Below are 22,813 nucleotides of genomic sequence, written 5' to 3'. Positions count from 1 at the left end.
TTTTTCTAATATTTGTAGAGACCAGGCTTTTGCCATGTTGCCCTGGCTGGTCTCCCATCTCTGGGCTCAAGTGATCTTCCCACCTTGGCCTCCCTAAGTATTGAGTGTACAGGCATGAACCACCATGCCTGGCCACCACTTACTTTTTAATTCCAGTTGTGTTTTCCAGTTCTAGAATTGCCGTCTGTTTGGTGTCAGATTTCGGAATTTTTTTTTTTTTTTTTTGAGACAGTCTCACTCAGTTGCTCAAGCTGGAGTGCAGTGGCATGATCTCGGCTCACTGCAGTCTCCACCTCCCAGTTCAAGTGATTCTCCTGCCTCAGCCTCACAAGTAGCTGGGACTACAGGCACGCACCACCATGCCCAGATAGTATTTTTGTATTTTTTAGTAGAGATGGGGTTTCGCCATGCTGGCCAGGCTGGTCTAGATCTCCTAAACTCATGATCCACCCACCTCAACCTCCCGAAGTGCTGGTATTACAGGGGTAAGCCACTGTGCCCGTTTGTTTTTGAGACGGTGTCTTCATCTGTCACCCAGGCAGGAGTGCAGTGGTGTGATCATAGCTCGCTGCAATCTCGAAGTCCTTGGCTTAAGGAATCCTGGAATCCTACTTCTGCCTCTCAAGTAGCTAGATTCCAGGTATCTTAACATCCTCTACATCTTGTTCTTGTTTTCTGAGTATGTCATAGCTCTGATAACTCCAACATCTGAATCACCCCTGGGTTTCTAGTTGTCTATTTTGCTTCCCTCTTGGTTTTCAGCAAATTAATTCCTAACAAACCTGGTAACTTTTGAGTAGATGCTGTGTAATGGGTAATAAAAATAGTACATGTGGAGGCTCAGAACGCTTACCTTCTTTCAGTTTTCTTCTGGCTGGCAGGCTGCCCAAATCCTGACAAAGTCTGGTTTTAGGCTTTCTTAGCCTGCCTATTTGTATGTTTTGACACGCCCAGGCTGGAGTGCAGTGGCGCAATCTCAGCTCACTGCAACCTCCACCTCTGTGCCACCATGTTCGGTTTTTTTTGGACTTCAGAGTCTTTGTTCTGTTACTCAGGCTGGAGTGCAGTGGCACGATCTTGGCTCACCACAACTTGCACCTCCTGGGTTCAAGCGCTTCTCCTGCTTCAGCCTCCCGAGTACCTGGGATTACTGGTGCTCCCCACCACGCCTAGCTAATTTTTGTATTTTTTAGTAGAGATGGGGTTTTGCTGTGTTGGCCAGGCTGGTCTCAAACTCCTAACCTCAGGTGATCCACCCATCTCAGTCTCCCAAAGTGCTGGGATTACGGGTGTGTCGCCACACCCAGCCTCTGGCTAATTTTTGTATTTTTGGTAGAGATGGGGTTTCACCATGTTGGCCAGGCTGGTCTCTAACTCCTGGCCTCAGTGATCCGCCCGCCTCTGCCTCCCAAAGTGCTTGGATGACAGGTGTGAGCCAGCGTGCCTGGCCTCTTAGCCTGATTCCCCGTTGTGGCCTTACTCTGATATCAAGGCACCCTGGGCATCTCAAGCAAGGCCATTCCACCATGGTGGGCCCAGAACTGCTGCAATCTCCAGGCAGGCAGTTCCTTGCCCAGTTACTGCATTCTGATGAGTTTCTTGGGGGTCTTGCAATGACAGTCAGCAGCTTGAGTTGGTGAATGAATCTGGGGAGGTGCGAGGAGATTTGGGAGCTCAGTGCCCTCCTCCTCTCCCATTTTGTCAATCCCAGCTGCCCGGCTGAACCTCTGTGTACTTGGCCCAGTGGAAGTCAGTCCTGCCTGGTCGTCTCTTCCCCATGCTAAATGGCAAAACATCCTCAAGGAAAAGGCAAGGGTAAGCGTCAAACACACCTATGTGCTTATGGACCACACCCTCCAGCCTCATCAAAGCGACTGCTCTACAGCACCTTTCCTAACTTTCTGTCTACTGCCCAGCCTTTATATAACTGGTGTGCACCATGTTAGTCCAAAATGGGCTTTCTGTAGCCAGTCCTGGAAGCCTGTAGTTGTATCTGGGATCTCCATGAAATACACTAATTAGAGGTATCAAGTCTTTTATTCCTACATCATTTCTTCCAGGATCAGTTTTTCTCTTTATCTTGTGGTCTCTGTTTTTCCTCAAATGTCTGAGTATCCTTAGTTGGTTAAACTGAAGCCATTGAAAAGCAGACAGGAATTCTGCGTGCGTCACAGACCCTCGAGTTAGCAGGCTGAGACACTTCTGAAAGACACAAACAGGTCTGAACTTGGCTTTGCCTTGGCACCCCCGGCCCAGCTCCCAGGCATCCTGAGTGCCAACAGGGAGGCCAGCTGTACAGAGCTCTGCCTCTGGCCTCCCACCCTCGTTCTCCTGCAGCGGCAGTGTTGACCCTCTAGAGCTCTGCAGGGCGGACTGGCTTCTCAGCACTCACCAGGCTCAAGTGTCCTCACCACCGGTGTCTTTCATCTTTTGTCTAGGCATCTGCTTGAAATCTCAATTGCTGGTGGAACCTCTTCTGTCGTTTCTGCTCGTTATTCCTGTAGCCGGCGGGAACTGGAGGCCCCGCCTACCCTTTCTGATCCGCCCCATCTCACCCACAAGGTGGGTTCACATTCAAAACTGCTGCTTCCCCTGAGGAGTGCCCTCCTAAATCCCAGCCCCCACCAAGGCAGGGGTATGGTCAGCTCTGAGGAATGTGTGAAGTGGGAAAAAAACGGTGAAAAACAAGGGTGACAAGGAGCCCTAGAGAGGCCTCCTCACCCCACTTTCAACAGCTCTGGCTACCGGGCACGGCCAGCCTCACAGCCTAATCTTCAAGCTGTAACTACACCTGGGAAACCAAACCAAGTAGGGCTATCAAGTCAGGGACAACCCTTGGGGAAGACAGAGCAGTGAAGGAACCAAGGTGCCCACTAGCAACAGAAAATTAATTTTATTTTTAAATCCAAGGGGCCAGAACAAATGAGACACCTACCCTTGGAGGACAAATTGAGGTGGCCAGGGTTGGGGGAGGGGATGACAGCAAGGGGGTGGGGCAGGAACACGTCCAATCTCAGCAGGTGGAGAGGGACCGCTTCACTCCGGCGCAGCCTCCATCAAATACCCATTCTCCGGAGCCAGGTAGCTGTCGCCGCCCTCAGACTCCATGTACATGTCTCGGCTGTCGTTGCCCAGACCCTCCAGCCCGTTGTCCTGGCCACCGCCACCCCCACCTCGGGCCTCATCCCTGCCCCGATCACTGCCCCGCTCCCCCCGCTTGTGCTCGCGGTCACGGTCGCGGTCGCGATCCCGGTCCCGGCGCCGCTCACGCTCACTCCGGTGGCTCCGCCGTCTCTCCCGATCACGATCCCGGCCCTTTTCCTCTGGACCATCAGGGCCGTCAGGCCCGAGCTCCCCTGGAGGCCCGTCATCAGGTGGCGCTTCACCCGCCTCGGAGGGCTCCGCCATGTCGCCGCCGCCTCCACGCAGCTCCTCCTTGCGCTCCCGCTCCCGCCGGGCCCGCTCCCGGCTCCGGCTGCTTCGCCGTTTCCGGTCCCGGTCCTTGTCCTTGCTCCGCTCCCTGGAGCGCCTCCGCTCCTCCTTGTCTCGACTCCGTGAGCGCCTCCTCCGGTCCCGAGAGCGGGAGCGTCGCCGTTCTCGCTCCTTGTCTCGCTCCCGGCTCCGCTCTCTGCGCTCCCGCTCGCGGTCCCGGTCCCGGTCCCTGTGCGGAAGCGGGGAGGGGCCGGGCCTGGATGAGGTGGGCAGACCTGTGTGACCGGGCTCCCCCGTAACCGCCCCCCCACCCCAGGACACCGGTCGCCCAATCTTACCTCTCATCATAGCGGGAGGTGTCATCGCGGCCTGAATGCCGGATGTTCACATCAGCCCCTCCTCTTCTGGTACCACCGAGGCCTCCTCCTGGGGCAGGGCAGACGAACAGTGGGTCAGTCTGGGCAGGGGCAGGGCCCAGAGGAGCGGAAATAGGCAGCTCCGAGAGCGAAGGGCAGAAAGGCAGCCTGGCTTAGTGTTCCCAGGGCCGGGTCCCTCCCGTGCAGACACTCCCATCACAAGACAGCCACCTTTGCCAACAGTGAGTAACCCACACAGAGCACTGAGTAACACACAGAGCGTTCCCTGGGAAACAGCTGTTCCTGGAACCCACCTCTGACCCCAAAGCACATCATCTTAACCACAGCGCACTTCACAGCCTTCTCAAAACCCTCCCAATCATCCTCACCCTCACACAAACCCCAGGCCAATCATCTCCATCAGAAAAGGGGCTCTAATTGGAAGCCTTTGGTGGCATCCCCCAGCCTGAGGTCCAAACTCCGTCAACTGGTGGTAGAGGCAGCAAGAGCAGGCCCTGCATGTCCCAGGCCTTTCCCAGAGTCCGCGCTCACCTTCTTCCTACCAGTGTCTGCGCATTCTCCTCGTCCTGGACCGGCCGCCCCTTCCTTCTCTGGTGAACTCCCGCTCACCCTTAACGCTAACCCGAGCATCCCTTCCTCGGGAAGCCTTTCCTGACCATTCTATATACTCACAGTTGCAGAAAAACACTGAGGGTTGCAGGTTTGCTATCTGTCTGAGTCCACCCCTACCTGCCTCTCAGACTGTGGGGCGCCACAGGACCGCGCACGCGCTTGGCTCTGGCTCACGGTACCAGCAGGTGGCGCTGCAGCTGGTGTAGAAAGGTGGATGCCTATGTGTCAAGTGAATAAATGAACAGCCCCAAGGCACAGATGATAACCTCACTGTTCTGATGGGGAAAGGATCTCAGATCAAGTCACTGGCCCACAGTGACTCAGCAAGGAAGGTGAAGAACTGGGCTGTCACTGCCGTCTGCTGCAGAACCTGCCTTCTCAAGCGCTCCTCCATCCCACACTGCCTGGAAAAGCTTCCGAGAGGCAGAGGTGAGTTTTGTCTATCAAAGAGGCTGCGGGGACACCAGGGAGACAATCATATAGGAAGCAGGCAGTGGGCCAGGCACCTGCCATGTCACAGGCACGGGGCAGCTAGACTAGCCTTTCCTCTTTCCAGGTCATGAACCAGCAGTGAGTCACATAATCAATCTGATGGGCTGCATCCAACATCTTAAGAAACAAAACAGCACAATATACAATATACTTACTACACGGAAAAAACTGTTTCCCCAACCTTTAGGTTATAGTGTTTCTGCAGGTGCACCAAATCAAGGTATCACTGGCGAACATCAACAAAAAATGTGAATGCCAACTGCTCTACAAGAGTCTGAGATTCTAGAGAGAATCTGAGATTCCAGAATTCTCCCACCATGACAGCAAACAGCAGAGGTGTAAGACCCCACTCCACCCCAGAGAGACACAGTAAGGTAAAAACATGCCTGCTAAGCACAGAGGCTCAGCAGCTGAGTGTGGTCTCCCTACCACAGGCGAATACAGAGCGAGGACACAGGGCTGGGAGGCAGGACAGGAGCCCCGAGTGGCTACTACTGCCTGGCTGTCTGCCCAGGGACCATCTTCTTCTTCTCTGACAACTGTCACTCAGCTTTGCCGGATTCGATCCTCAATAAGCATGCTTGAGTAACAGGACCCCAATACTGAGCCAATCATATGTGCCCACCCCGAAACAGACTCATCCAGGACTGAGTGTAAAGCTGGGGCCTGTGGCGTGCTGCGCTGGGTCAGCGTGAGGAGGCATGGGACAGACCCAGCTGCATGGGGGCTAACGAGGCAGAAGCAAGCTGTGGGCCATCCAGCTTTCTGTTGTTGTTTGAGACACAGTCTTGCTCTGTCGCCCCAGCTGGAATGCAGTGGCACGATCTTGGGTCCCTGCAACCTCTCATCATCTCACTGCAACCTCTGCCTCCTGAGTTCAAGCAATTTTCTGCCTCTGTCTCCCAAGTAGCTGGGATTACAGGCACCTACCACCATGCCTGGCTAGTTGTTGTATTTTTAGTAAAGGGGTTTCACCATCTTGGCCAGGCTGGTCTTGAACTCCTGATATCAAGATCCACCCATCTCAGCCTCCTAGAGTGCTGGGATTACAGGCGTGAGCCACTGCACCCAGCCTGGCCACCCCAGCTCTTAACAGCTTCAGCTACCGGGTCCTCCTGGGTCCACAGCCATCACATACCTCTCAACTCCAAAGGATGCCCATGATTCTGTATCAACAGGGCCCTTTACGTTTCAGGAAGCTCAAGCGTATTTCTGATACTTGCAGCCAAACTGACCTTGCCTGAGACAGCGAATGACAGTGAAGGAGCCAAATGCAGAAGGCTCAGAGGGCAGAGGCTGCCTCTGTGTTGCTCTTGACTAGAAGCCTGGCACGTGGCTGCTGATCAAATACGTACTTGCTGAATTAGTCAATGAGCGAACAAGAGCAAGGGCAAGCAGCAGAAGCAGATGAGCAGGAGACATGTACAACCCCAGCATGTGTCACTGCCGGGCTGGGCACCCAGTACACTGAACTCAGTGAACTCAGGGTTACTTCCACTAGGAGGAGAACAATGAGGCAGGAAGAGGGACCCCCCCGACCCCGCCAACTAGCAAGTGCGAACACCAGCATGTGGGCTCAGGCCTCTCCAGGCTGGTGCCCCTGCTCACAATAACTAGGCAAGGAGGAGGCGGTTGGCTGTAGGAAATGTGATGGCCATGAAAGCCGGAGATGAGGAGGAGACAGGAGTGATGAGCCGGCAGGAGACAGAGAAACAGGATGCAGCAGAGGAAAACAAGGCCACCAGGCCTAGGGCCCCAAAGAGCCCGGCGTGGGCACTGTGCTCACCTAGCCGCCGGGGCCTCCAGCCCTTCACGGTTCGGCCCCTCTCCACATCCACAAGGACCCTCCTGCCATCAATCTTCTTGCCGTCTGCGTGTTTGTAAGCGGCTGTAACAGATTGGGGAGGGGGAGGGGAGAGGAGTCCCCAGAGGGTCCTCTAGTCAGGACAGGCCCAGCTCTACAGCATCCTCACCCCGTGTCCCCATCATCACGCACTCGCACACGCCCACCACACAGCCAGGCAACTGACAGCCAGACCAACCCTCTCCCAAACCGGTGAGGGGCCTGCTCCATCTCAGTGTCTGCTTCCTCTCAGCACCCCAACCACTCCTGGCCGGGGAAGACGTCCACCCTCACCCGCCACCCTCTGGGCTCCCAGGTCCTTCCTCTCCCACACGATGGAGCAGACCCCTCCCGCCAGGGCGGCCAAAATTGCTGCAAAGAAACAAGGTTAACTCCACGCTGGACTCTGCTGTGGGGGAGGGGGCTCCTCCACAACCCCAAGCATGCACCCTGAGACACCAACCATGCCAGGGCAGGAGGCCCAGCTGGGACGCTCCGCACCCCAGACCACACCGGTTTTTTTTTTTTTTTTGGAGGGGGGTGAGTGTGGGGGGAACAGACATCAGAACAGAAAATGAACCAGAAGGGGGTGGGAGAAATCTTCAGGAAATGGCAGGGAGCAGAGAGGTGGGTTATACACTCCCAGGGGGCCTGGAGGGGCCCCTGCAGCAGGGGAGGGGCAGTGGAGGAAGCATGGGGAGCCGTGCGGTGCTACCGAAAATCCCTGCCTTACCTGAGACGACTGACCCTGCCTCCCCCCAGCCCTGCCCCATCTCGCCCTCCACACCCCTGGCTCAACATGTGCTGGGAGCAAACCCCAGCCTGAGCCTGCCACGAAAGGGGAGTCGGGAGTCATAGAGGGGAGATGGGGGAGGGGCTCGCTGTTGTTCTCGGGCAGGGCTCAGCAGAGGGCAAATCTGAGGCACTGGCCTGTGATCACACGGGGATGTCGGGAAGGCCAAAAAGTCCCTGTTCCCCCACCCAGCCCTGGCCTAGGGGGGTTGTCCTCAACCAACCATAATACCCTGCCCCACCCCAGCCCGCTCCCCCCCAAATAACAACCAGAGGAAGAGAAAAAGGTGCCATTTACCGATGCCGGCCTTGCGGGTGTCCAAACCGAGCGGGATGGGGGGGGCTCGGCAACTCCTGGGGGCCTGGCGAGGAGGCGGGCTTCCCGGGGGGGGGACACGGGACCGCTTACCTGGAGCCCCCAAGCTTACCTGAGCACGCGCACAGACCCCACACCCACCACCATGGGGTCAGCTAAAGCTACAGGGAAGGGAAGTGGGGATTCTAGGGAGCCAGGAGAGGAAGAGGAACCACATCTCCTGTACCACCTGGAGACAGGCAGAGGAAGTGGTGGACCCCAAAAAAAATCTCAAGGAGGCCTTACAGTGGGGAGATGAGGATTATCACCCAGGCTGGGAGCTGGAAAGCCCTAGACTACAGCATGTCAATTTCCAAAGAAGGCAGGGAGGCCTCAAACACCTGTCTGCCCTTACCAATTCCCAAGTCACATTGAACTAGGCACACAGCCCGCCACCCAGAGGACCAGGAGTGGCTTCTCCACCTTCAACTCCATGCTCCCTCCCACCAGCTGCCTCTGCAGAGGCTGGCACGCAGGGGTCCAGGAGATGGTGTTGCCAGTGCTCTGAGGAGGGGCCGCTTGGCCCCTGAACCCACAGGAGGGGAGTGGGGAAAGGCATTTAAGGACCAGGATCAAAGTCAAGCGAAGAAACCCCGCTTGGGTTCAGAGTCCCAAACCCCAAGAGGCCCAACCCGGGAAGAACAGCAAAGAAAACATGTGATTGTGTTCATCTAGGCCTCTCTCTCTCTTTCCCTCTCTCTGAAGTCTCTAGACAGTGGACGGTTCTTTAGTTAAAACCTACGACACCTTCAGCTGCTGGCAACTTACCCCTTGGTCCCTCCCACACCCCAAGCCCCAATTCCATGCACTTTGGGGAGCTCGTGACCACCTCTGGAGTGGCTGGACACCACAGCCAGCCCCTCGGGAGGCTTCGACCACAGTAAGGAAGACAGGAAGGGGGCAGAGTGCCCCAAAACTAGCAGCCAAAAAGATTCTCCAGGGCCAGCACAGTGGCAGCCCCACAGAAAGCACGGGGGCAGGGAGGGAAGGCGGAAGGGTTCCAGTGGAGCCCTGGCCTGGTGCCCTGCCCTCGGTTTTCCCACCACCTCACCGCTGACATCGCGAAGCCGGGTCATTAGAGGCCGGTGGAGCCCAAGCGGAGAGGCTGCTGCCTTTCCCACCGGGTTCATCCTTCCCCTCCTGCGATCAGCAAGATTCTCAGAAAGCATACGGATCGGGGCAGGAGGGACAAAGGGCACCCAAACAAGGAAAGGGCTGTGGGTGCGGGGAGGCTGCGGGGGCGACTGGGGCGGGAGAAGGGGTGCCTCGCTGCTCCTGAGCTGCCTGGCTAAGCTGGGCTGGTGTGCGGTGCTGAGTGATCTTACCCATGATACAAACCCTTATACCAACCATACACTGAGGTGTTGTAAGGGGAGCGTAAGCATCAGCTGCAAGCCAGCTGCGTGGTGGCTGCAGTGACAATAAGAACAGTCAATTAATACGGCGGCCCCTGGACACGCCGCAGCCCTGCCCGCCCTCCCCCACCCATCCCTGCCCATGTGGACGCCGCGGCAGCCTCAAAGGGGGCTTTGGAACTGTAGGGGCGGGCGCTCAACATGCCTATCACCCCACTGCCCGCTGAGGAACAGGGTGGGGGGCCAGAGCTGGGGAGGCGGAGGGTTGGGTGGCCCAGCCCCAGTTGTACTGGGGGGGAAGAGAGGGCAAGTTCAAAGGCCAGTCGTCACTGGCAACCTGGCCACCCCCAACTCCAGTGGGGGGAATAATGGGGAGAGGTTCCCCCAAAATCCGACCCCTCCCCCCACCTCCGGCTGGCCCCAGCCCCCCACCCAGTTCCCTCTTTGCCCCTGAGGTTCAACGTGTGACACTTACCTCCCCAGGTTCACACACACACACGTTGTGGGGGATTTGGTTTTTGTTTTTTAAAAAACACGTATATAAAAAAAAAAAAGATATATCAGAAACAGAGGGAGGAGGAGAAGAGACATCGCTAATGTCAGGTGTGGCAGGGTGGGGAGGGGACAGACTGGGAAGGGCTGGGGCAGCAGAGAAGTGAGAGGGTCAGAGGGCAGCGCTGCGGCGGGTGGTACTCACAGTGCATGTCCCGCTCGTGTTCATACTCGATGAAGGCATAGCCGCGGGGCTTTCCCGACCGCTTACTGTAGACCATGTGGATCTGCAGGCGTGGGGACAGGGCTGAGTCCCGACACAGGGCAGCTCCGCCCCACCCACCCCACATCAGCCTGCACGAGAGGCCCGGGGCCAGACCCTCTCTGTCCTTCAAGAGCCCCAAGTGACTTATGATCTAATAGCAGGAGCAGAGGGCACAGAGGTGACTTCCTGGAGAAAATGACATGTAAGCTAAGACCTAAAGACCGAACAGGGATGAAGGGACAGTGATGAAGGTGTCTGCCTCAGCCTCCCAGGTAGCTGGGATTACAGGCGTGCACCACCACACCTGGCTAATGTTTTGTATTGTTAGTAGAGATGAGGTTTCACCACGTTGGCCAAGCTGGTCTCAAACTCCTGACCTCGTGATCTGCCCGCCTCGGCCTCCCAAAGTGCTGGGATTACAGGTGTGAGCCACTGCGCCCGGCCAGGGACAGGGGAGTTCTAAGAGAAAAAGAAAGGACGTGTGCACAGCCAGGGAGGCCTGAGAGAATGTGGCGCACTAAGGATGGGTCCCATCTGAGGATGGCAGCAAGGGAGGAAAGGGGAGACGTGAGATGGAGGTCCACGAGGCCACATAGCTTGAGGAAGGGCCCTGGAAGGCCAGGCAGTTGCACCTGGACCTGTCCTAACATGCTAGGGACCCATGGGAGGTTGTGTGCAGAGGAGACAGGGTCAGCTCTGGATGGCAAAAAGACCCCCCTGGGACCACGTCAAGGAGAACAATGGGCAGGGCAGGGCTGTTGAGACAGAGGAGGCCGGGATGAAGTAGGGAAGGTTTCTGGGAGGTGAGAGCATTTGGGCTGGTCCCTAAAGGATGGCTAGTTCTCCATTCATGTCACTACCAGTTGTCGACCAATCCAAGTTGCGTCGTGGATGAGCTCACCTGGTCCTAGGACTTGAACCTGGGACCCCGTAGCCTCCAAAACCCAACTGAGATTCCTGACTCGAATGGGATCAAAGGGATGAGGGCAGGGCCAACGTTGTTACTGGGCTGTGCAGGGCATAACACGTGTGCCGTCTTTATATTCGTGTATATACACAGGCACGAGCCACCACGCTTGGCTAACATTTTGTATTTTTAGTAGAGACACGGTTTCGCCATGTTGGCCAGGCTGGTCTTGAACTCCTGATCTCTGGTGATCTGCCTGTCTCAGCCTCCCAAAGTGCTGGGATTACAGGCATGAACCACCACACCCAGCCTATAATACTTTTTTTCTTTCCTCTTTTTTGTGGAGGACAGGGTCTCACTATATTGCCCAGGCATGTCTTCAATTCCAGGGCTTAAGCTGGCCTCCTGCCTTTGCTTCCCTAAGAGCTGGGATTACAGGAGTGAGTCACTGTGCCCGGCCTGACGTGTATAAACATATATATATATATATATATATATATATATTTTTTTTTTTTTTTTTTTTTCTGAGAGGGAGTCTCACTCTGTCACCTAGGCTGGAATACAGTGTTGTAATCTAGGTTCACTGCAACCTCTGCTGCCTGGGTTCAAGTGATTCTCCTGCCTCAGCTTCCTGACTAGCTAGGACTATAGGCGCACGCCACCAAGCCTGGCTAATTTTTTTATATTTAGTAGAGACAGGGTTTTGCCATGTTAGCCAGGATGGCCTGGACCTCTTGACCTCGTGATCCACCCACCTCGGCCTCCCAAAGTGCTGGGATTACAGGCATGAGTAATCCCAGCCACACCCCGCCACAAATATTGTTTAAAAATGTATCAGAAATAGAGGAGAACAGACACAGCTAATGTCAGTTTTTGTCTAATGTCAGTTTTCGTGTGGGACGGTCTCAGACTCTTACTACTGCTCAGTGAAGACATTTGTCTCCCACTTTAGGTAAAGAAAATCAGGCACAGAGCACTTAAGTAACTCAAAAGAAGATCAGTAAAACAAAGTCTTCCTCTAAAACAAGAGTCCGCATACACATTCTGCAAAGACCAAGAGAGTAGCTTACTTCCAGCTGTGACAGCCTTCTATTCTGCTGTAACAACCCAAACCTGCCTTACGACAGTAGCAGCCAGGCCGGGCGTGGTGGCTGATGCTTGTAATACCAGCACTTTGGGAGGCTGGTAGATCACAAGGTCAGGAGTTCAACACCAGCCTGGCCAACACAGTGAAACCCCGTCTCTACTAAAAATACAAAAATTAGCTGGACGTCGTGGCGGGCACCTGTAATCCCAGCTACTCAGGAGACTAAGGCAGGAGAATCACTTGAACTCAAGAGGTGGAGGTTGCAGTGAGCCGAGATTGCACCACTGCACCCCAGCCTGGGCAACAGAGCTGAACTCTGTCTCAAAAAAAAAAAAAAAAAAAAAGGCAGCCAAAGACAATGTATAAACAAACAGCTGCCCAGATGAGCCAGTAAGACTGTATTTACAAGCAGTAAGTCTGCAGTTTGCCAGCCCCCTGCTCTGAACCAGCCCCCAGCAGTCAGTCACTACAGTCACTACCTCTCATCTGACTCCTGCTCCCCAAGGCCTGCTGCATGCAGATTCACTCAGGGTACATCAGCCCGGGCCCTGAAATGCTGCGAGCCAGGCCCAGGGCTGGGAGCTCGCCTCCCTTTCAGGCTACAGCCCTCCTCCACGCACGCCCCATTCAAACACCCTGACCCACTCCACTTACTCTTTTGATGGGTCCATACACCTCAAACTCTCTCCGGAGCTTGGACTCTGTGGTGTCATAGTTCTACAAGGAGATGGAGACGACGTTAAACGGGAAACGGGAGGTCCCCGGAACGTCCCCTGGGTCCTAGCCTATCTGCCCTTTGTCCCAGGCCCAGGCTCTCGGCAGCTGGGGACTTACCACTCTTGCCACGAAGAGTGTCTTGAAGGCATCCCCCTGAGCATTGGGATCATTGTGGGGGTCCCCTGTGTAGGAAGAAAGGAATTTTGTAAGCTGAAGGTGTCCACAGTCTCAGGGAGCAAAACAAATACAGATGGGCAGAGGCCGAGAAAAAAGAGAGGGCACTGGGAGAGCCCCTAACTGGAGGAACATGGGTGGTGACCTGGTAACTTCAAGCATGCCCCTCTCTGAACCTATTTCTCTAAGGCACAGTAGCCTTTACCAGAGTGGCTGAGAGATGATAATCCAGGCTGCTGAGGGGAGGAGGTCAGGCTGACTTCCAGCTGACAGGGTATGGCAGGCCCAACTACCATTTCAGACCTACAGAAGCCACAAGGGCCCCATTGCTCCCAGATGCAAGGTGATCCAAACAGTCCAAAAGGGCCTCCCTGGAGATACAGCTGATGCCCCCAGGTTCTGAGGTCCCTCCATTAGCAGAGCCACAATGCCACCCGCTGGACACAGACTGCAACTACAGCCCACAGGAAAACCTGAGACCTACGGCTCCAAGGCTAAGAATGAGAGCCAGGAGAGCCAAGCTTATCTAAGGCCTGCTTTCCCGTGTGCCCTGTGTCTCTAAAAAAAAAAAAAAAAAAACCCAGGGACTGACGAGCATCAAATGAGATTCTCACTCCAGCCCCATTACTGTTAGGCAAACTGTCCTATCTGGCTACTGAGGAATAACAATCTCCAAAGAGAAGAGCCAGGAGTCTCCTAAGAAACCACATCCACAGGTGATTGTGCTGGGTCAGGCCTGGGAATGAGTCCTTTTCCCCAAATGGGATGGCCCCGGCACATAATGACCCTGACTGCTGTTGGGCTCTCAGGACACTCTGCCCTTTCTTCCTTGGTACAGTGTCCCCTCAGAAGCCAGCACATTCTGGGAGAATATGAGTAACAGTAACCCATTTATGCCGGAGGGTACAACTTTCTGACCCGCAGACGTGAAAAATCAGACCTTGGCAATGATCTTGAGCAGTAGGATATAAATGACTCCCACATGCTTAGCGTTCCAATAATGGAACACTAGGCATATAATTTACTGAGCACATACTATGGCCCAGACAGTGCCGGACACTGAAACTTATTTATTACTACTTTGTAAATGGAAGCAAAACAGAACAAACTCAAGACACAGAAAAGGGAGGTGGTCAAAGTGGCAAAGGGCAAGGCCGACTTCCCCTCCCAGCCCAGGTATTCCCACTACTAGGCTCCTGCCCCAAGTCCCCGGGTGCCACCTTTTCAGGAAGACAGCAGGTGTTGCCGGAAGCTAGAGAAATAAAGTCTCAGATTCGTTTCCTGGGAGAGGATTCGACTCCAAGCCCAAACTAAGGTCAAGACGGCTTTAAGGAATGCCTCAAACCCAGCAGCCCGAGCCGCAATGCAAGGGAATTGCTACACAGGACGGATGGAAACATCTGAAATCTACTCCATCTCGGCGTGCTCCCTTCCCACTCCTTGAAGTTCCTTGCCAGGCCGGGCACGGTGGCTCACACCTGTAATCCCAGCACTTTGGGAGGCTGAGGAGGGCAGATCACATGAGGTCAGGAGTTTGAGACCAGCCTGACCAGCATGGAGAAACCCCGTCTCTACAAAAAAAAAATTACCCGGGCATGGTGGTGGCGTGTGCCTGCAGTCCCAGCTACTCGGAGGCTGAGGCAGGAGAATCGCTTGAGCCCAGGAGGTGGAGGTTGCAGTGAGCTGAGATGGCACCAAAGCACTCCAGCCTGGGCAACAGTAAGACTGTTTAAAAGAATAAAAAAAGGTCCTTGCCATACCTCATCCCTCAGTTTTGTAATTTTCTTTGTCCAGGTCTCTCAATCTGCACTGGCTTATTTTATTTTATTTTATTTTTTGCACCACGTAACTCTCACTCATTGAGCAGGTACTTCTTTTTTTGGTCCCCCATGTTTGTGTTTTTGTAACTAGGTAATTCTTAAGCACTTACTATGTGCCTGGAAATGCTATAGTTGTTGGGGATTTGGCAGTAAACAAGACAAAAAAAGTGCCAGGCGCGGTGCCTCACACCTGTAATCCCAGCACTCTGGGAGGCCAAGGCAGGAGGATCACCTGCGACCAAGAGTTTGAGACCAGCCTGGCCAACACAGAAAAACCTCGTTTTTACTAAAAATACAGAAAGAAGTTAGCTAGGCATGGTCCAGCTAGTCTAAGGCAAGAGAATCGCTAAGAACCAGAGGCGACAAAGGCTGCAGAGGCCGAGATCACACCACGGCGCTCCACCCTGAGTGACAGAGTGAGACTGTCTCAAAAAACAAACAAAAAGACAAAAAAGGTGTCTACCCTCACAGGGTTCATATGCTAACGGAAGGAGATTATGTGATCACATCAGATAATGACGGACATAGAAAGGGGTGATTTTATAAGGGGTTAGGAGAGACCTCATAAGATGCTGACATTTAATGAAGAGCAGAAGATTTGTCACAGCCATGGGGAAACACACCTGGCAACACCAGACAGTAGGTGCTCTAAGTTACCAAGGATGAGACAGGGGACACCCCACGACCCTGTAGGGCTGGTCTCTACACACTACAGTGGGACCAATGACGCTGTGGGGTCGGGTGCGTGAACGAAGGGCAGCCAGAGGGAACCCACCCCAGTGCACGGCGTGAGTTCCCAGGAGTGCTCGCTTACCCAGGGCGGGTGGGGTGCGTTGGGGCACGACCGTGACTAAAGGTAAAAGTGCAGCAAAGCAATGGTACGTAAGTACTGAAGAGCATGACTGAAAGAGGGTGGCACAGAGCCAGTGCCAGTCAGCACCCCACCAGCCAGGGTGTCCGTGCAGGCCCCGCCGGCGGCTCCACCCTGAGGAAATCATTGGCTAAGGGCTCATCTAAACAGCAGCCCAGAGCCGGGACTCAAAGGAACTGGGCCGTGAAGTTGGGAAACGTCATTAGGCTTTGGGGTGGAAGCCCCATCTTAGAACCCTCACTCTTGTAAGCAGGCCTGCCTCAACAAGCTTCCATTTCTTCATCTCGAAAATGGGAGAAGCAACCCCTGAGGCGCTCGGAAGCCGTGAGAAGTCAGTAACAGGAAGGACAAGTGTTCAGCAGGGAGCACGGTCCCCTTGACGGGAGCTGGTCACTGGACGAGGCACAGCAAGCTTCTCTAGTTAGGAGTGGAGGCTCTCAAGGGCACAGAACCCCTACTGAACCCACTCTTCCTCTTCTATTATGGAGAAGTTCAAGCATCTAACAGAAGTGGAGAACAGTACAACAAACTCCCACGAGCCGCTTCCATCATCAACGTGCGGCCAAACTTGTTTCATCTCTACCCTCCCCCAGCCCACTGGACCCTTTTTTTTTTTTTTTTTTGAGACAGAGTCTTGTTCTGTCACCAGGCGCCAGGCTGGAGTGCAGTGGTGCGATCTCCGCTCACTGCAACCTCTGCCTCCCGGGTTCAAGCAATTCTCGGGCCTCAGCCTCCCAAGCAGCTGGGACTATAGACGAGCGCCACCACGCTCAGCTAATTTTTTATATTTTTAGTAGAGACGGGGTTTCACTATGTTGGCCAGGATGGTCTTGATCTCTTGACCTCTTGATCCGCCCGCCTCGGCCTCCCAAAGTGCTGGGATTACAGGCGTGAGCCACCGCGCCCGGCTTGTTGCACAGGGTGGAGTACAATGGCAACAACCTCCACCTCCCAGGTTCGAGATTCTCCTGCCTCAGCCTCCCGAGTAACTGGGATTACAGGCACGCACCCCCACACCCGGCTAATTTTTATTTGTATATAGACAGAGTTTCACCAGGCTGGCCAGGCTGATCTCAAACTCCTGACCTCACAGTCCACCTGCCTCAGCCTCCCAAAGTACGGGATTATAGGCATGAGCCACCGCGCCCAGCAAAATATAGTCTAATCACATGGGCTCACCGTCACAGCTGTGGTCCCCTGCTGACTGAAATATCACTATGCTGCGTGAGTTTTCACTCTCACAATAAAGAGCCACTGGAGGTTGATAACTGAGCTTATCGGTTTGGTTAATGACGACAATACTCCTGTCCTGTACTCCCAATTCCTCTGATACGTGGAGGGGATGAACGTCCTCAGCCCAAAGGTCAGGGAGCTAAGGGTAGAGCTGGGACGGACCCACTAGCCCACAACTCACTGCCTCAGCCTGAGACCCAGCTGGGTTGTGGGAGCCCCTTATAACTGTCCTCCCCTGCAGGAAGAGCCCAAGGTACCAGGGGTCTCCCTTCCCACCAACTTTTACCCCATATTCTGCTGCTGAAAAGCCCAAACCAAAAACAGGGCTTGCCAAGTGGCAGGGACCAAATAAAAGAACAATCCTGCTCCCCCAAAAACAGGCCTTTGGGAGACAGCAGGATACTGAGTGACCTGGAAAGAACACAGCGGGGAGAACAGTGGATGAGAGACTTACACATTTTGAGCTCTGTCTCCACTTCCTGCTGTCGCCGCTCAATCTTCTCCCGTCTCTGTCATGAGAAAGGGGAGGTGGATAAGTAAACGCAGATAGAAGTACCCTGGTGTCAAGGACCATGTGGAGAAAACAGCGAAAGGTGGGGGTCTGGAAACAAAAATGACATACTTTCCTCTCCATGCGTTCCTCTCGGGTTTCTGCACGAGTTGGAGGAGGGGCATCTCGAGGGTCCTAGGAACAAGAAGAGAGGTGACAGGGTGGGAAGGACTAGGGGAAACGGAAAGGGACGCTCACCAAGGAAATAAGCATGTCACCCCTCCCACCCCCACTACAAAAACACACACACATGTACACTTCCCCAGTCACTGTGGAGGGAGAGGAGTGGCACAGATCAAAGCATGGTCTGCAGCCACACACAGTGGCTTCCACTTGTAATCTCATCACTTTGGGGGGGATGACACAGGAAGAATGCTTGAGCCCAGGGGTTTCAGACCAGCCTGGGAAACACAGTGAAACACCATCTCTACTAAAAATTTACAAATAAGCCAGGTGTGGGGGCACACGTCTATAGTCCCAGCTACTAGGGTGGCTAAGGAGGAGGATCTCTTGGGCACTGGAGAGCGAGGCGGCCATGAACAATGACTGTGACAGTGCACTCCAGCCTGGATGACAGAATAAGACCCTATCTTAGAAAAGAAGCACAGTCCATGGACCAGCACTATCCAAACCTGCTGGACTGTGAGAAGTACAGAAACCAGGAGTAAGTGCTAAGAAACTTCTACAGTAATTTCACAGTTTTACGCTCACTGACTAATACAAATTTGGTCTTTTATTCTGCAGGTCTTCTATTTTATTTTATTTATTTATTTTTTTTGAGACCGAGTTTCGCTCCTGTTACCCAGGCTGGAGTACAATGGCGCGATCTCGGCTCACCGCAACCTCCGCCTCCTGGGTTCAGGCAATTCTCCTGCCTCAGCCTCCTGAGTAGCTGGGATTACAGGCACACGCCACCATGCCCAGCTAATTTTTTGTATTTTTAGTAGAGATGGCGTTTCACCATGTTGACCAGAATGGTCTCAATCTCTCGACCTCGTGATCCACCCGCCTCGGCCTCCCAAAGTGCTGGGATTACAGCCTTGAGCCACCGCGCCCCGCCAGGTCTTCTATTTTTTGATGCAAAGTCTTGCTATGTGACCCAGGGTGGAGTACAATGGCGCGACCTCGGCTCACTGCAACCTCCACCTCCCAGGTTCAAGCGATTCTACGTCCTGCTTTCCCCTCTGTGCTGTCTCTACAAGGAACCCACTAGCAATCGTGTGTTTCTAAAAGGAACCCAGGAACTGACTAGAATCGTTCAAGTGATTCTCCTGCCTCAGCCTCCTGAGTACCTGGGATTACAGGTAAACGACACTATGCTGGCTAATTTTTGTACTTTTAGTAGAGAGGAGGTTTCACCATATTGGCCAGGTTGGTCTAGAACTTCTGACTGTAAGTCTTTCTTTAAAAAGTAATTCTAGGCCGGGCGCAGTGGCTCACGCCTATAATCCCAGCACTTTGGGAAGCCAAGGCAGGTCATGAGGTCAAGAGATGGAGAACATCCTGGTCAACAAGGTGAAACACCGTCTCTACTAAAAATACAAAAATTAGTTGGGCATGGTGGTGCACGCCTGTAGTCCCAGTTACTCGGGAGGCTGAGGCAGGAGAATTGCTTGAACCCAGGAGGCGGAGGTTGCGGTGAGCCGAGATCGTGCCATTGCACTCCAGCCTGGGTAACAAGAGCGAAACTCCGTCGCAAAAAAAAAAAAAAGTAATTCTATCCTATTTATCAAAAGCATCAATCTGCAACAGATTGGAAACTGCCCTTCACCAATGACAGTTTGAAAAGCACTGGCACAGGTGACACCTAGCTTAAAAATACAGTGCTGAAGGTCCCTGTCTTCCATATTCAGGAAACACGCTGCTTCTCACAGCTCCAAGCATCACTCACATTGAACAAAGTGCCAGAAGATGTGATGGGAGCGGAGTTACGGGAGGGCCCTGTTTATGAGAGTCAGTTAAGAGGACCAGGCCTGAAGCAACATGAGCTGACAGGACAGGACTCCGAAGCCCACACTGCACACCCTCTGAGTGCCAGGGCAGCACTTAAAGGTGTCACCAACCATGCATTAAATAGTAACTGGTTGCTGGACGTGGTGGCTCACGCCTGTAATCCCAGCAGTTTGGAAGGTCAAGGCTGGTGGATCACTGGAGGTCAGGGGTTCGAAACCAGCCTGGCCAACATGGCGAACCCCTATCTCTACTAACAATACAAAATTGGCCAGGCATGGTGGCACATGCCTGTAATCCCAGCTACTGGAAAGGCTGAGGCAGAACTGCTTGAACTGAAGGCTGCAGTGAGCTGAAATCACACCACTGCACTCCAGCCTGCGCAACAAAAGTGAAACTCAGTCTCATAAATAGTAACTGGCACATCATCATCAGAGGGCATCTACCACCTGCCTGTGCCCATTAAATTAAGTTAATTGGCTAGTAACATTTCTTAAGTGCTGGTTCATCCAGGGTGGCAAATCCCAATGAAGATCCACCTTCCTATTATCTGTGAACTTGTTTTTTTTTTTTGAGATGGAGTCTCACTCTGTCGACCAGGCTGGACTGCAATAGTGTGATCTCGGCTCACTGCAACCTTCACCTTCCAAGTTCAAGCGATTCTCTTGCCTCAGCCTCCCAAGTAGCTGGGACTGCGGACACGTGCCACCACGCCCAGGTAGTTTTGGTATTTTTAGTAGAAACAGAGTTTCACTACATTGGCCAGGCTGGTCTCCAACTCCTGACTTCGTGATCTGCCTGCCTCAGCCTCCCAAAGTGCTGAGATTACAAGTGTGAGCCACCACGCCCGTCCTATCTAAGAAGTTCTGCTCTGCAACTCCCTCCACCTCCAGCTGCCCATTCCTACCCAATGCGAGAATGTTCTTGTAACTTCTGGCTGTGTGCCAGCTTTCCTCAGGTGTCCTCAGATACGCCTACAAGATGACCATTGTCATCCCAATTTCACAAATAAAAACAGAGAGGTCCAGGAGCCTAAGTCATTCATTCCTGAAGTCATTTACCCTGAAGGTGCAGAACTAAGATCCTGGTCTGGGGTTTTAAGCCCTCCAACGCTCGGTGCTAGCCCTTTATGAACACCATCTTATTAACAATAAAAGTAGTAAACAGAGTAGCAAAGGCCGACATAGGCTGCCTGCTTGATGCCAAGCCCCCTGACATACACATTGCCATTTAATTCTCCACCAACAGTATGAGGGGTGCTACCACTATCCCCTTGCTAAAGATAAAGAAACCAATGCATTAAGATACACATTTGCCCAAACTCACAGAGCTATTAAATGGTGCAAGCCAAGTGTGAATCCTCAACCACTACTCAACTGAACTTTCTCACAGAAATTCTACAAAAGGTATACCATCAACCCCACTTTTTTTTTGAAATGGGAGCCTCACTCTGTTGCCCAGGCTGGAGTACAGTGGGACAATCTCGACTCACTGCAATGACTGCCTCCCGGGTTCAAGTGATTCTTCTGCCTCGGCCTCCCAAGTAGTTGGGACTAGCAAGCACCATCACGCCCGGTTAAGTTTTGTATTTTTAGTTGAGATGGGATTTCACCATATTGACCAGGCTAGTCTTGAACTTCTGACCTCAGGTGATCCACCTGCCTCAGCCTTCCAAAGTGCTGGGATTACAGGTGTGAGCCACTGAGCCCAGCCTCACTTTGTCTGTTTGTTCGGAGACAGTACTTTCTATTGCCCAGGTTGGAGTGCAACGGTTCCATCTGGGCTCACTGCAACCTCTGCCCTTCGGGTTCAAGTGATTCTCCTGCCTCAGTCTCCCGAGTAGCTGGGATTACAGGTACCCACCACCATGCCCAGCTAATTTTCCTATTTTTAGTAGAGACAGGATTTCATCATGTTGGCCAGGTTGGTCTTGAACTCCTGACCTCAGGTGATCCACCCGCCTCAGCCTCCCAAAGTACTGGAAATTACAAGCATAAGCTACCGCACCTGGCCACAAGTCCACTTTAAAAAAAAAAAAAAAAAAATTTTTTTTAAGAGATGAGGTCCTGTTCTGTCACCGAGGCCGGAGTATAGTGGCGCAATCACAAAGCAATCCAGCCTCCAACTCCTGGGCTCAAGCAATCCTCCCACCTCAGCCTCCTGAGTAGCTGGAACTACAGGTGCACTCGACCACACCTGGCTCCAACCCCATTTAAAACAGGGAAACTGAGGATCACAAAGATGAAGCCAGTCGCTTAAATCACACAGCTAGCAAATCCAGTCAGAGGCTGGACTCCCAGATCCAATCCTTGCACCCCACAACCCAAACCATTCCTGGCCTGCTCAGTGAACTCACCTCAAACTCTCGAATGTACGGCGCAATGCCACAGTAAGGTTGATTGTGGTGTTTTTCATGTGGCAGTTTCTCCAGGGGTGGCAGGTATGGGATAGGGTCACGGGGGGCAAAAAGGGCCAGAAGGTTGGGCGGCAGGAACTGGGTCATCTTGCCAAGTCTGAGAGCAGAAGCAGGACAGCCTTAGGTTAGATTGGGTCTGCACAGAGAAAGCCCCTATTTGTCCCCTGACTCTCAAAAAAAAAAAAAAAAAGAAAAAGAGAGAAAACAGGAGTAAAGTCTCGGAATTCGAAGAGGCTCTGAAAGGGCAGAGAACCGTCCTACGCTAGAAGAGAAAAGGGCATCTCTTGGTGGGGGTGGAGGTGAAAATCAGGCCCGTAAAGGAAACAAAAAACAAAGGCTGGAAAAGGGTTCCTGAGCAGTGAGGTCTCAGAGTCCTGACCCACGAGCTGTGTGGCGGAGAGCTTCCCTGGGGATTTCTGGGGGAATCAAGGACCCGAGAAAGGAGGCACAGAGCAGTTGTGGCTGGCTGCTCGTCTCGTATCTTGGAGGACAAATTATGAGATGCGGTTTGCAGAGGCCTGGAGGTCTGAAGTCTCCGGGCAAAGAGAAACATAAGCAGCGAAGCCCCAAAGCCAAGCGCCTGTGGGTAACAGACCTGGGCGCCCCCAAGACGAAAGGAATTATGGGTAAAGGTCCAGGACAACATGGAAAGACGAAAAAGAAAAAAGGCCATACACCGCAAGGGCCTGTGGGTAGGGGACCTAGGACGCTACGGGAAGCAGGCGTGGGTGCGCAGAGGGCTCGGGTTTCGGGAAAGGGATGCAGAAGGGACCTGCAGCAGGGGACGCGGCAAAGGGGCCTGGCTGCAGGTAAAAGTACCGGGGCCCACCGCAGGGGCTTGTGGGTAGCGGCCCAGCACCCCGGACCACTCGGCCACACTCACTCGCCGCGCGGCGCCCTCCTGGGTCTGGCGTCGGTCCGGAGGCTCGGGGCGGCTGCGGCGGCCCCTCAGCAACAAGAACTTCCGCTTTGGCTTCCACTCCGACGGCGTCCGCGTCTGCCTGACTCCCTTGCCCGCGCAGCGAGCGCACAAGGCCGCTGCTCAACAACCCGCGCGGCCTCAGCTACCGACT

General features: G+C 53.7%; 1 protein-coding gene and 1 long non-coding RNA gene across 4 annotated transcripts; one reads left to right on the top strand and one right to left on the bottom strand.

The window, feature by feature from the left end:
* Positions 1-2,090: 2,090 nt before the first annotated feature.
* Positions 2,091-2,474, top strand: LOC144580742 (uncharacterized). Its single transcript, XR_013530836.1, has 2 exons — positions 2,091-2,219; positions 2,439-2,474. It is a non-coding gene; the product is annotated as an uncharacterized LOC144580742 (long non-coding RNA).
* Positions 2,475-2,869: 395 nt separating this feature from the next.
* Positions 2,870-22,813, bottom strand: SNRNP70 (small nuclear ribonucleoprotein U1 subunit 70). Of its 3 annotated transcripts, none has more exons than XM_078359391.1 (10): positions 22,620-22,813; positions 21,681-21,837; positions 17,447-17,509; positions 17,279-17,333; positions 12,844-12,908; positions 12,664-12,726; positions 9,956-10,037; positions 6,700-6,801; positions 3,771-3,858; positions 2,870-3,688 (listed from the first exon to the last, which is right to left on the bottom strand). In XM_078359391.1, exons 2-10 carry the CDS (start codon positions 21,825-21,827, stop codon positions 3,037-3,039), a joined length of 1,317 nt encoding a protein of 438 aa, XP_078215517.1. In that variant the 5' UTR covers positions 21,828-21,837; positions 22,620-22,813; the 3' UTR covers positions 2,870-3,036. The 3 variants fall into 3 exon arrangements, with proteins under 3 accessions (XP_078215517.1, XP_035141210.1, XP_008986613.2); XM_035285319.3 differs by having other exon boundaries at positions 22,624-22,813; XM_008988365.4 differs by having other exon boundaries at positions 2,870-3,661; positions 22,624-22,813.

This window comes from Callithrix jacchus, chromosome 22 (genome assembly GCF_049354715.1).
Source record: "Callithrix jacchus isolate 240 chromosome 22, calJac240_pri, whole genome shotgun sequence".
NCBI lineage: Eukaryota > Metazoa > Chordata > Mammalia > Primates > Cebidae > Callithrix > Callithrix jacchus.
The sequence above is the reverse complement of the archived record's forward strand: the minus strand, read 5'-3'. Positions and strand labels throughout refer to the sequence as shown.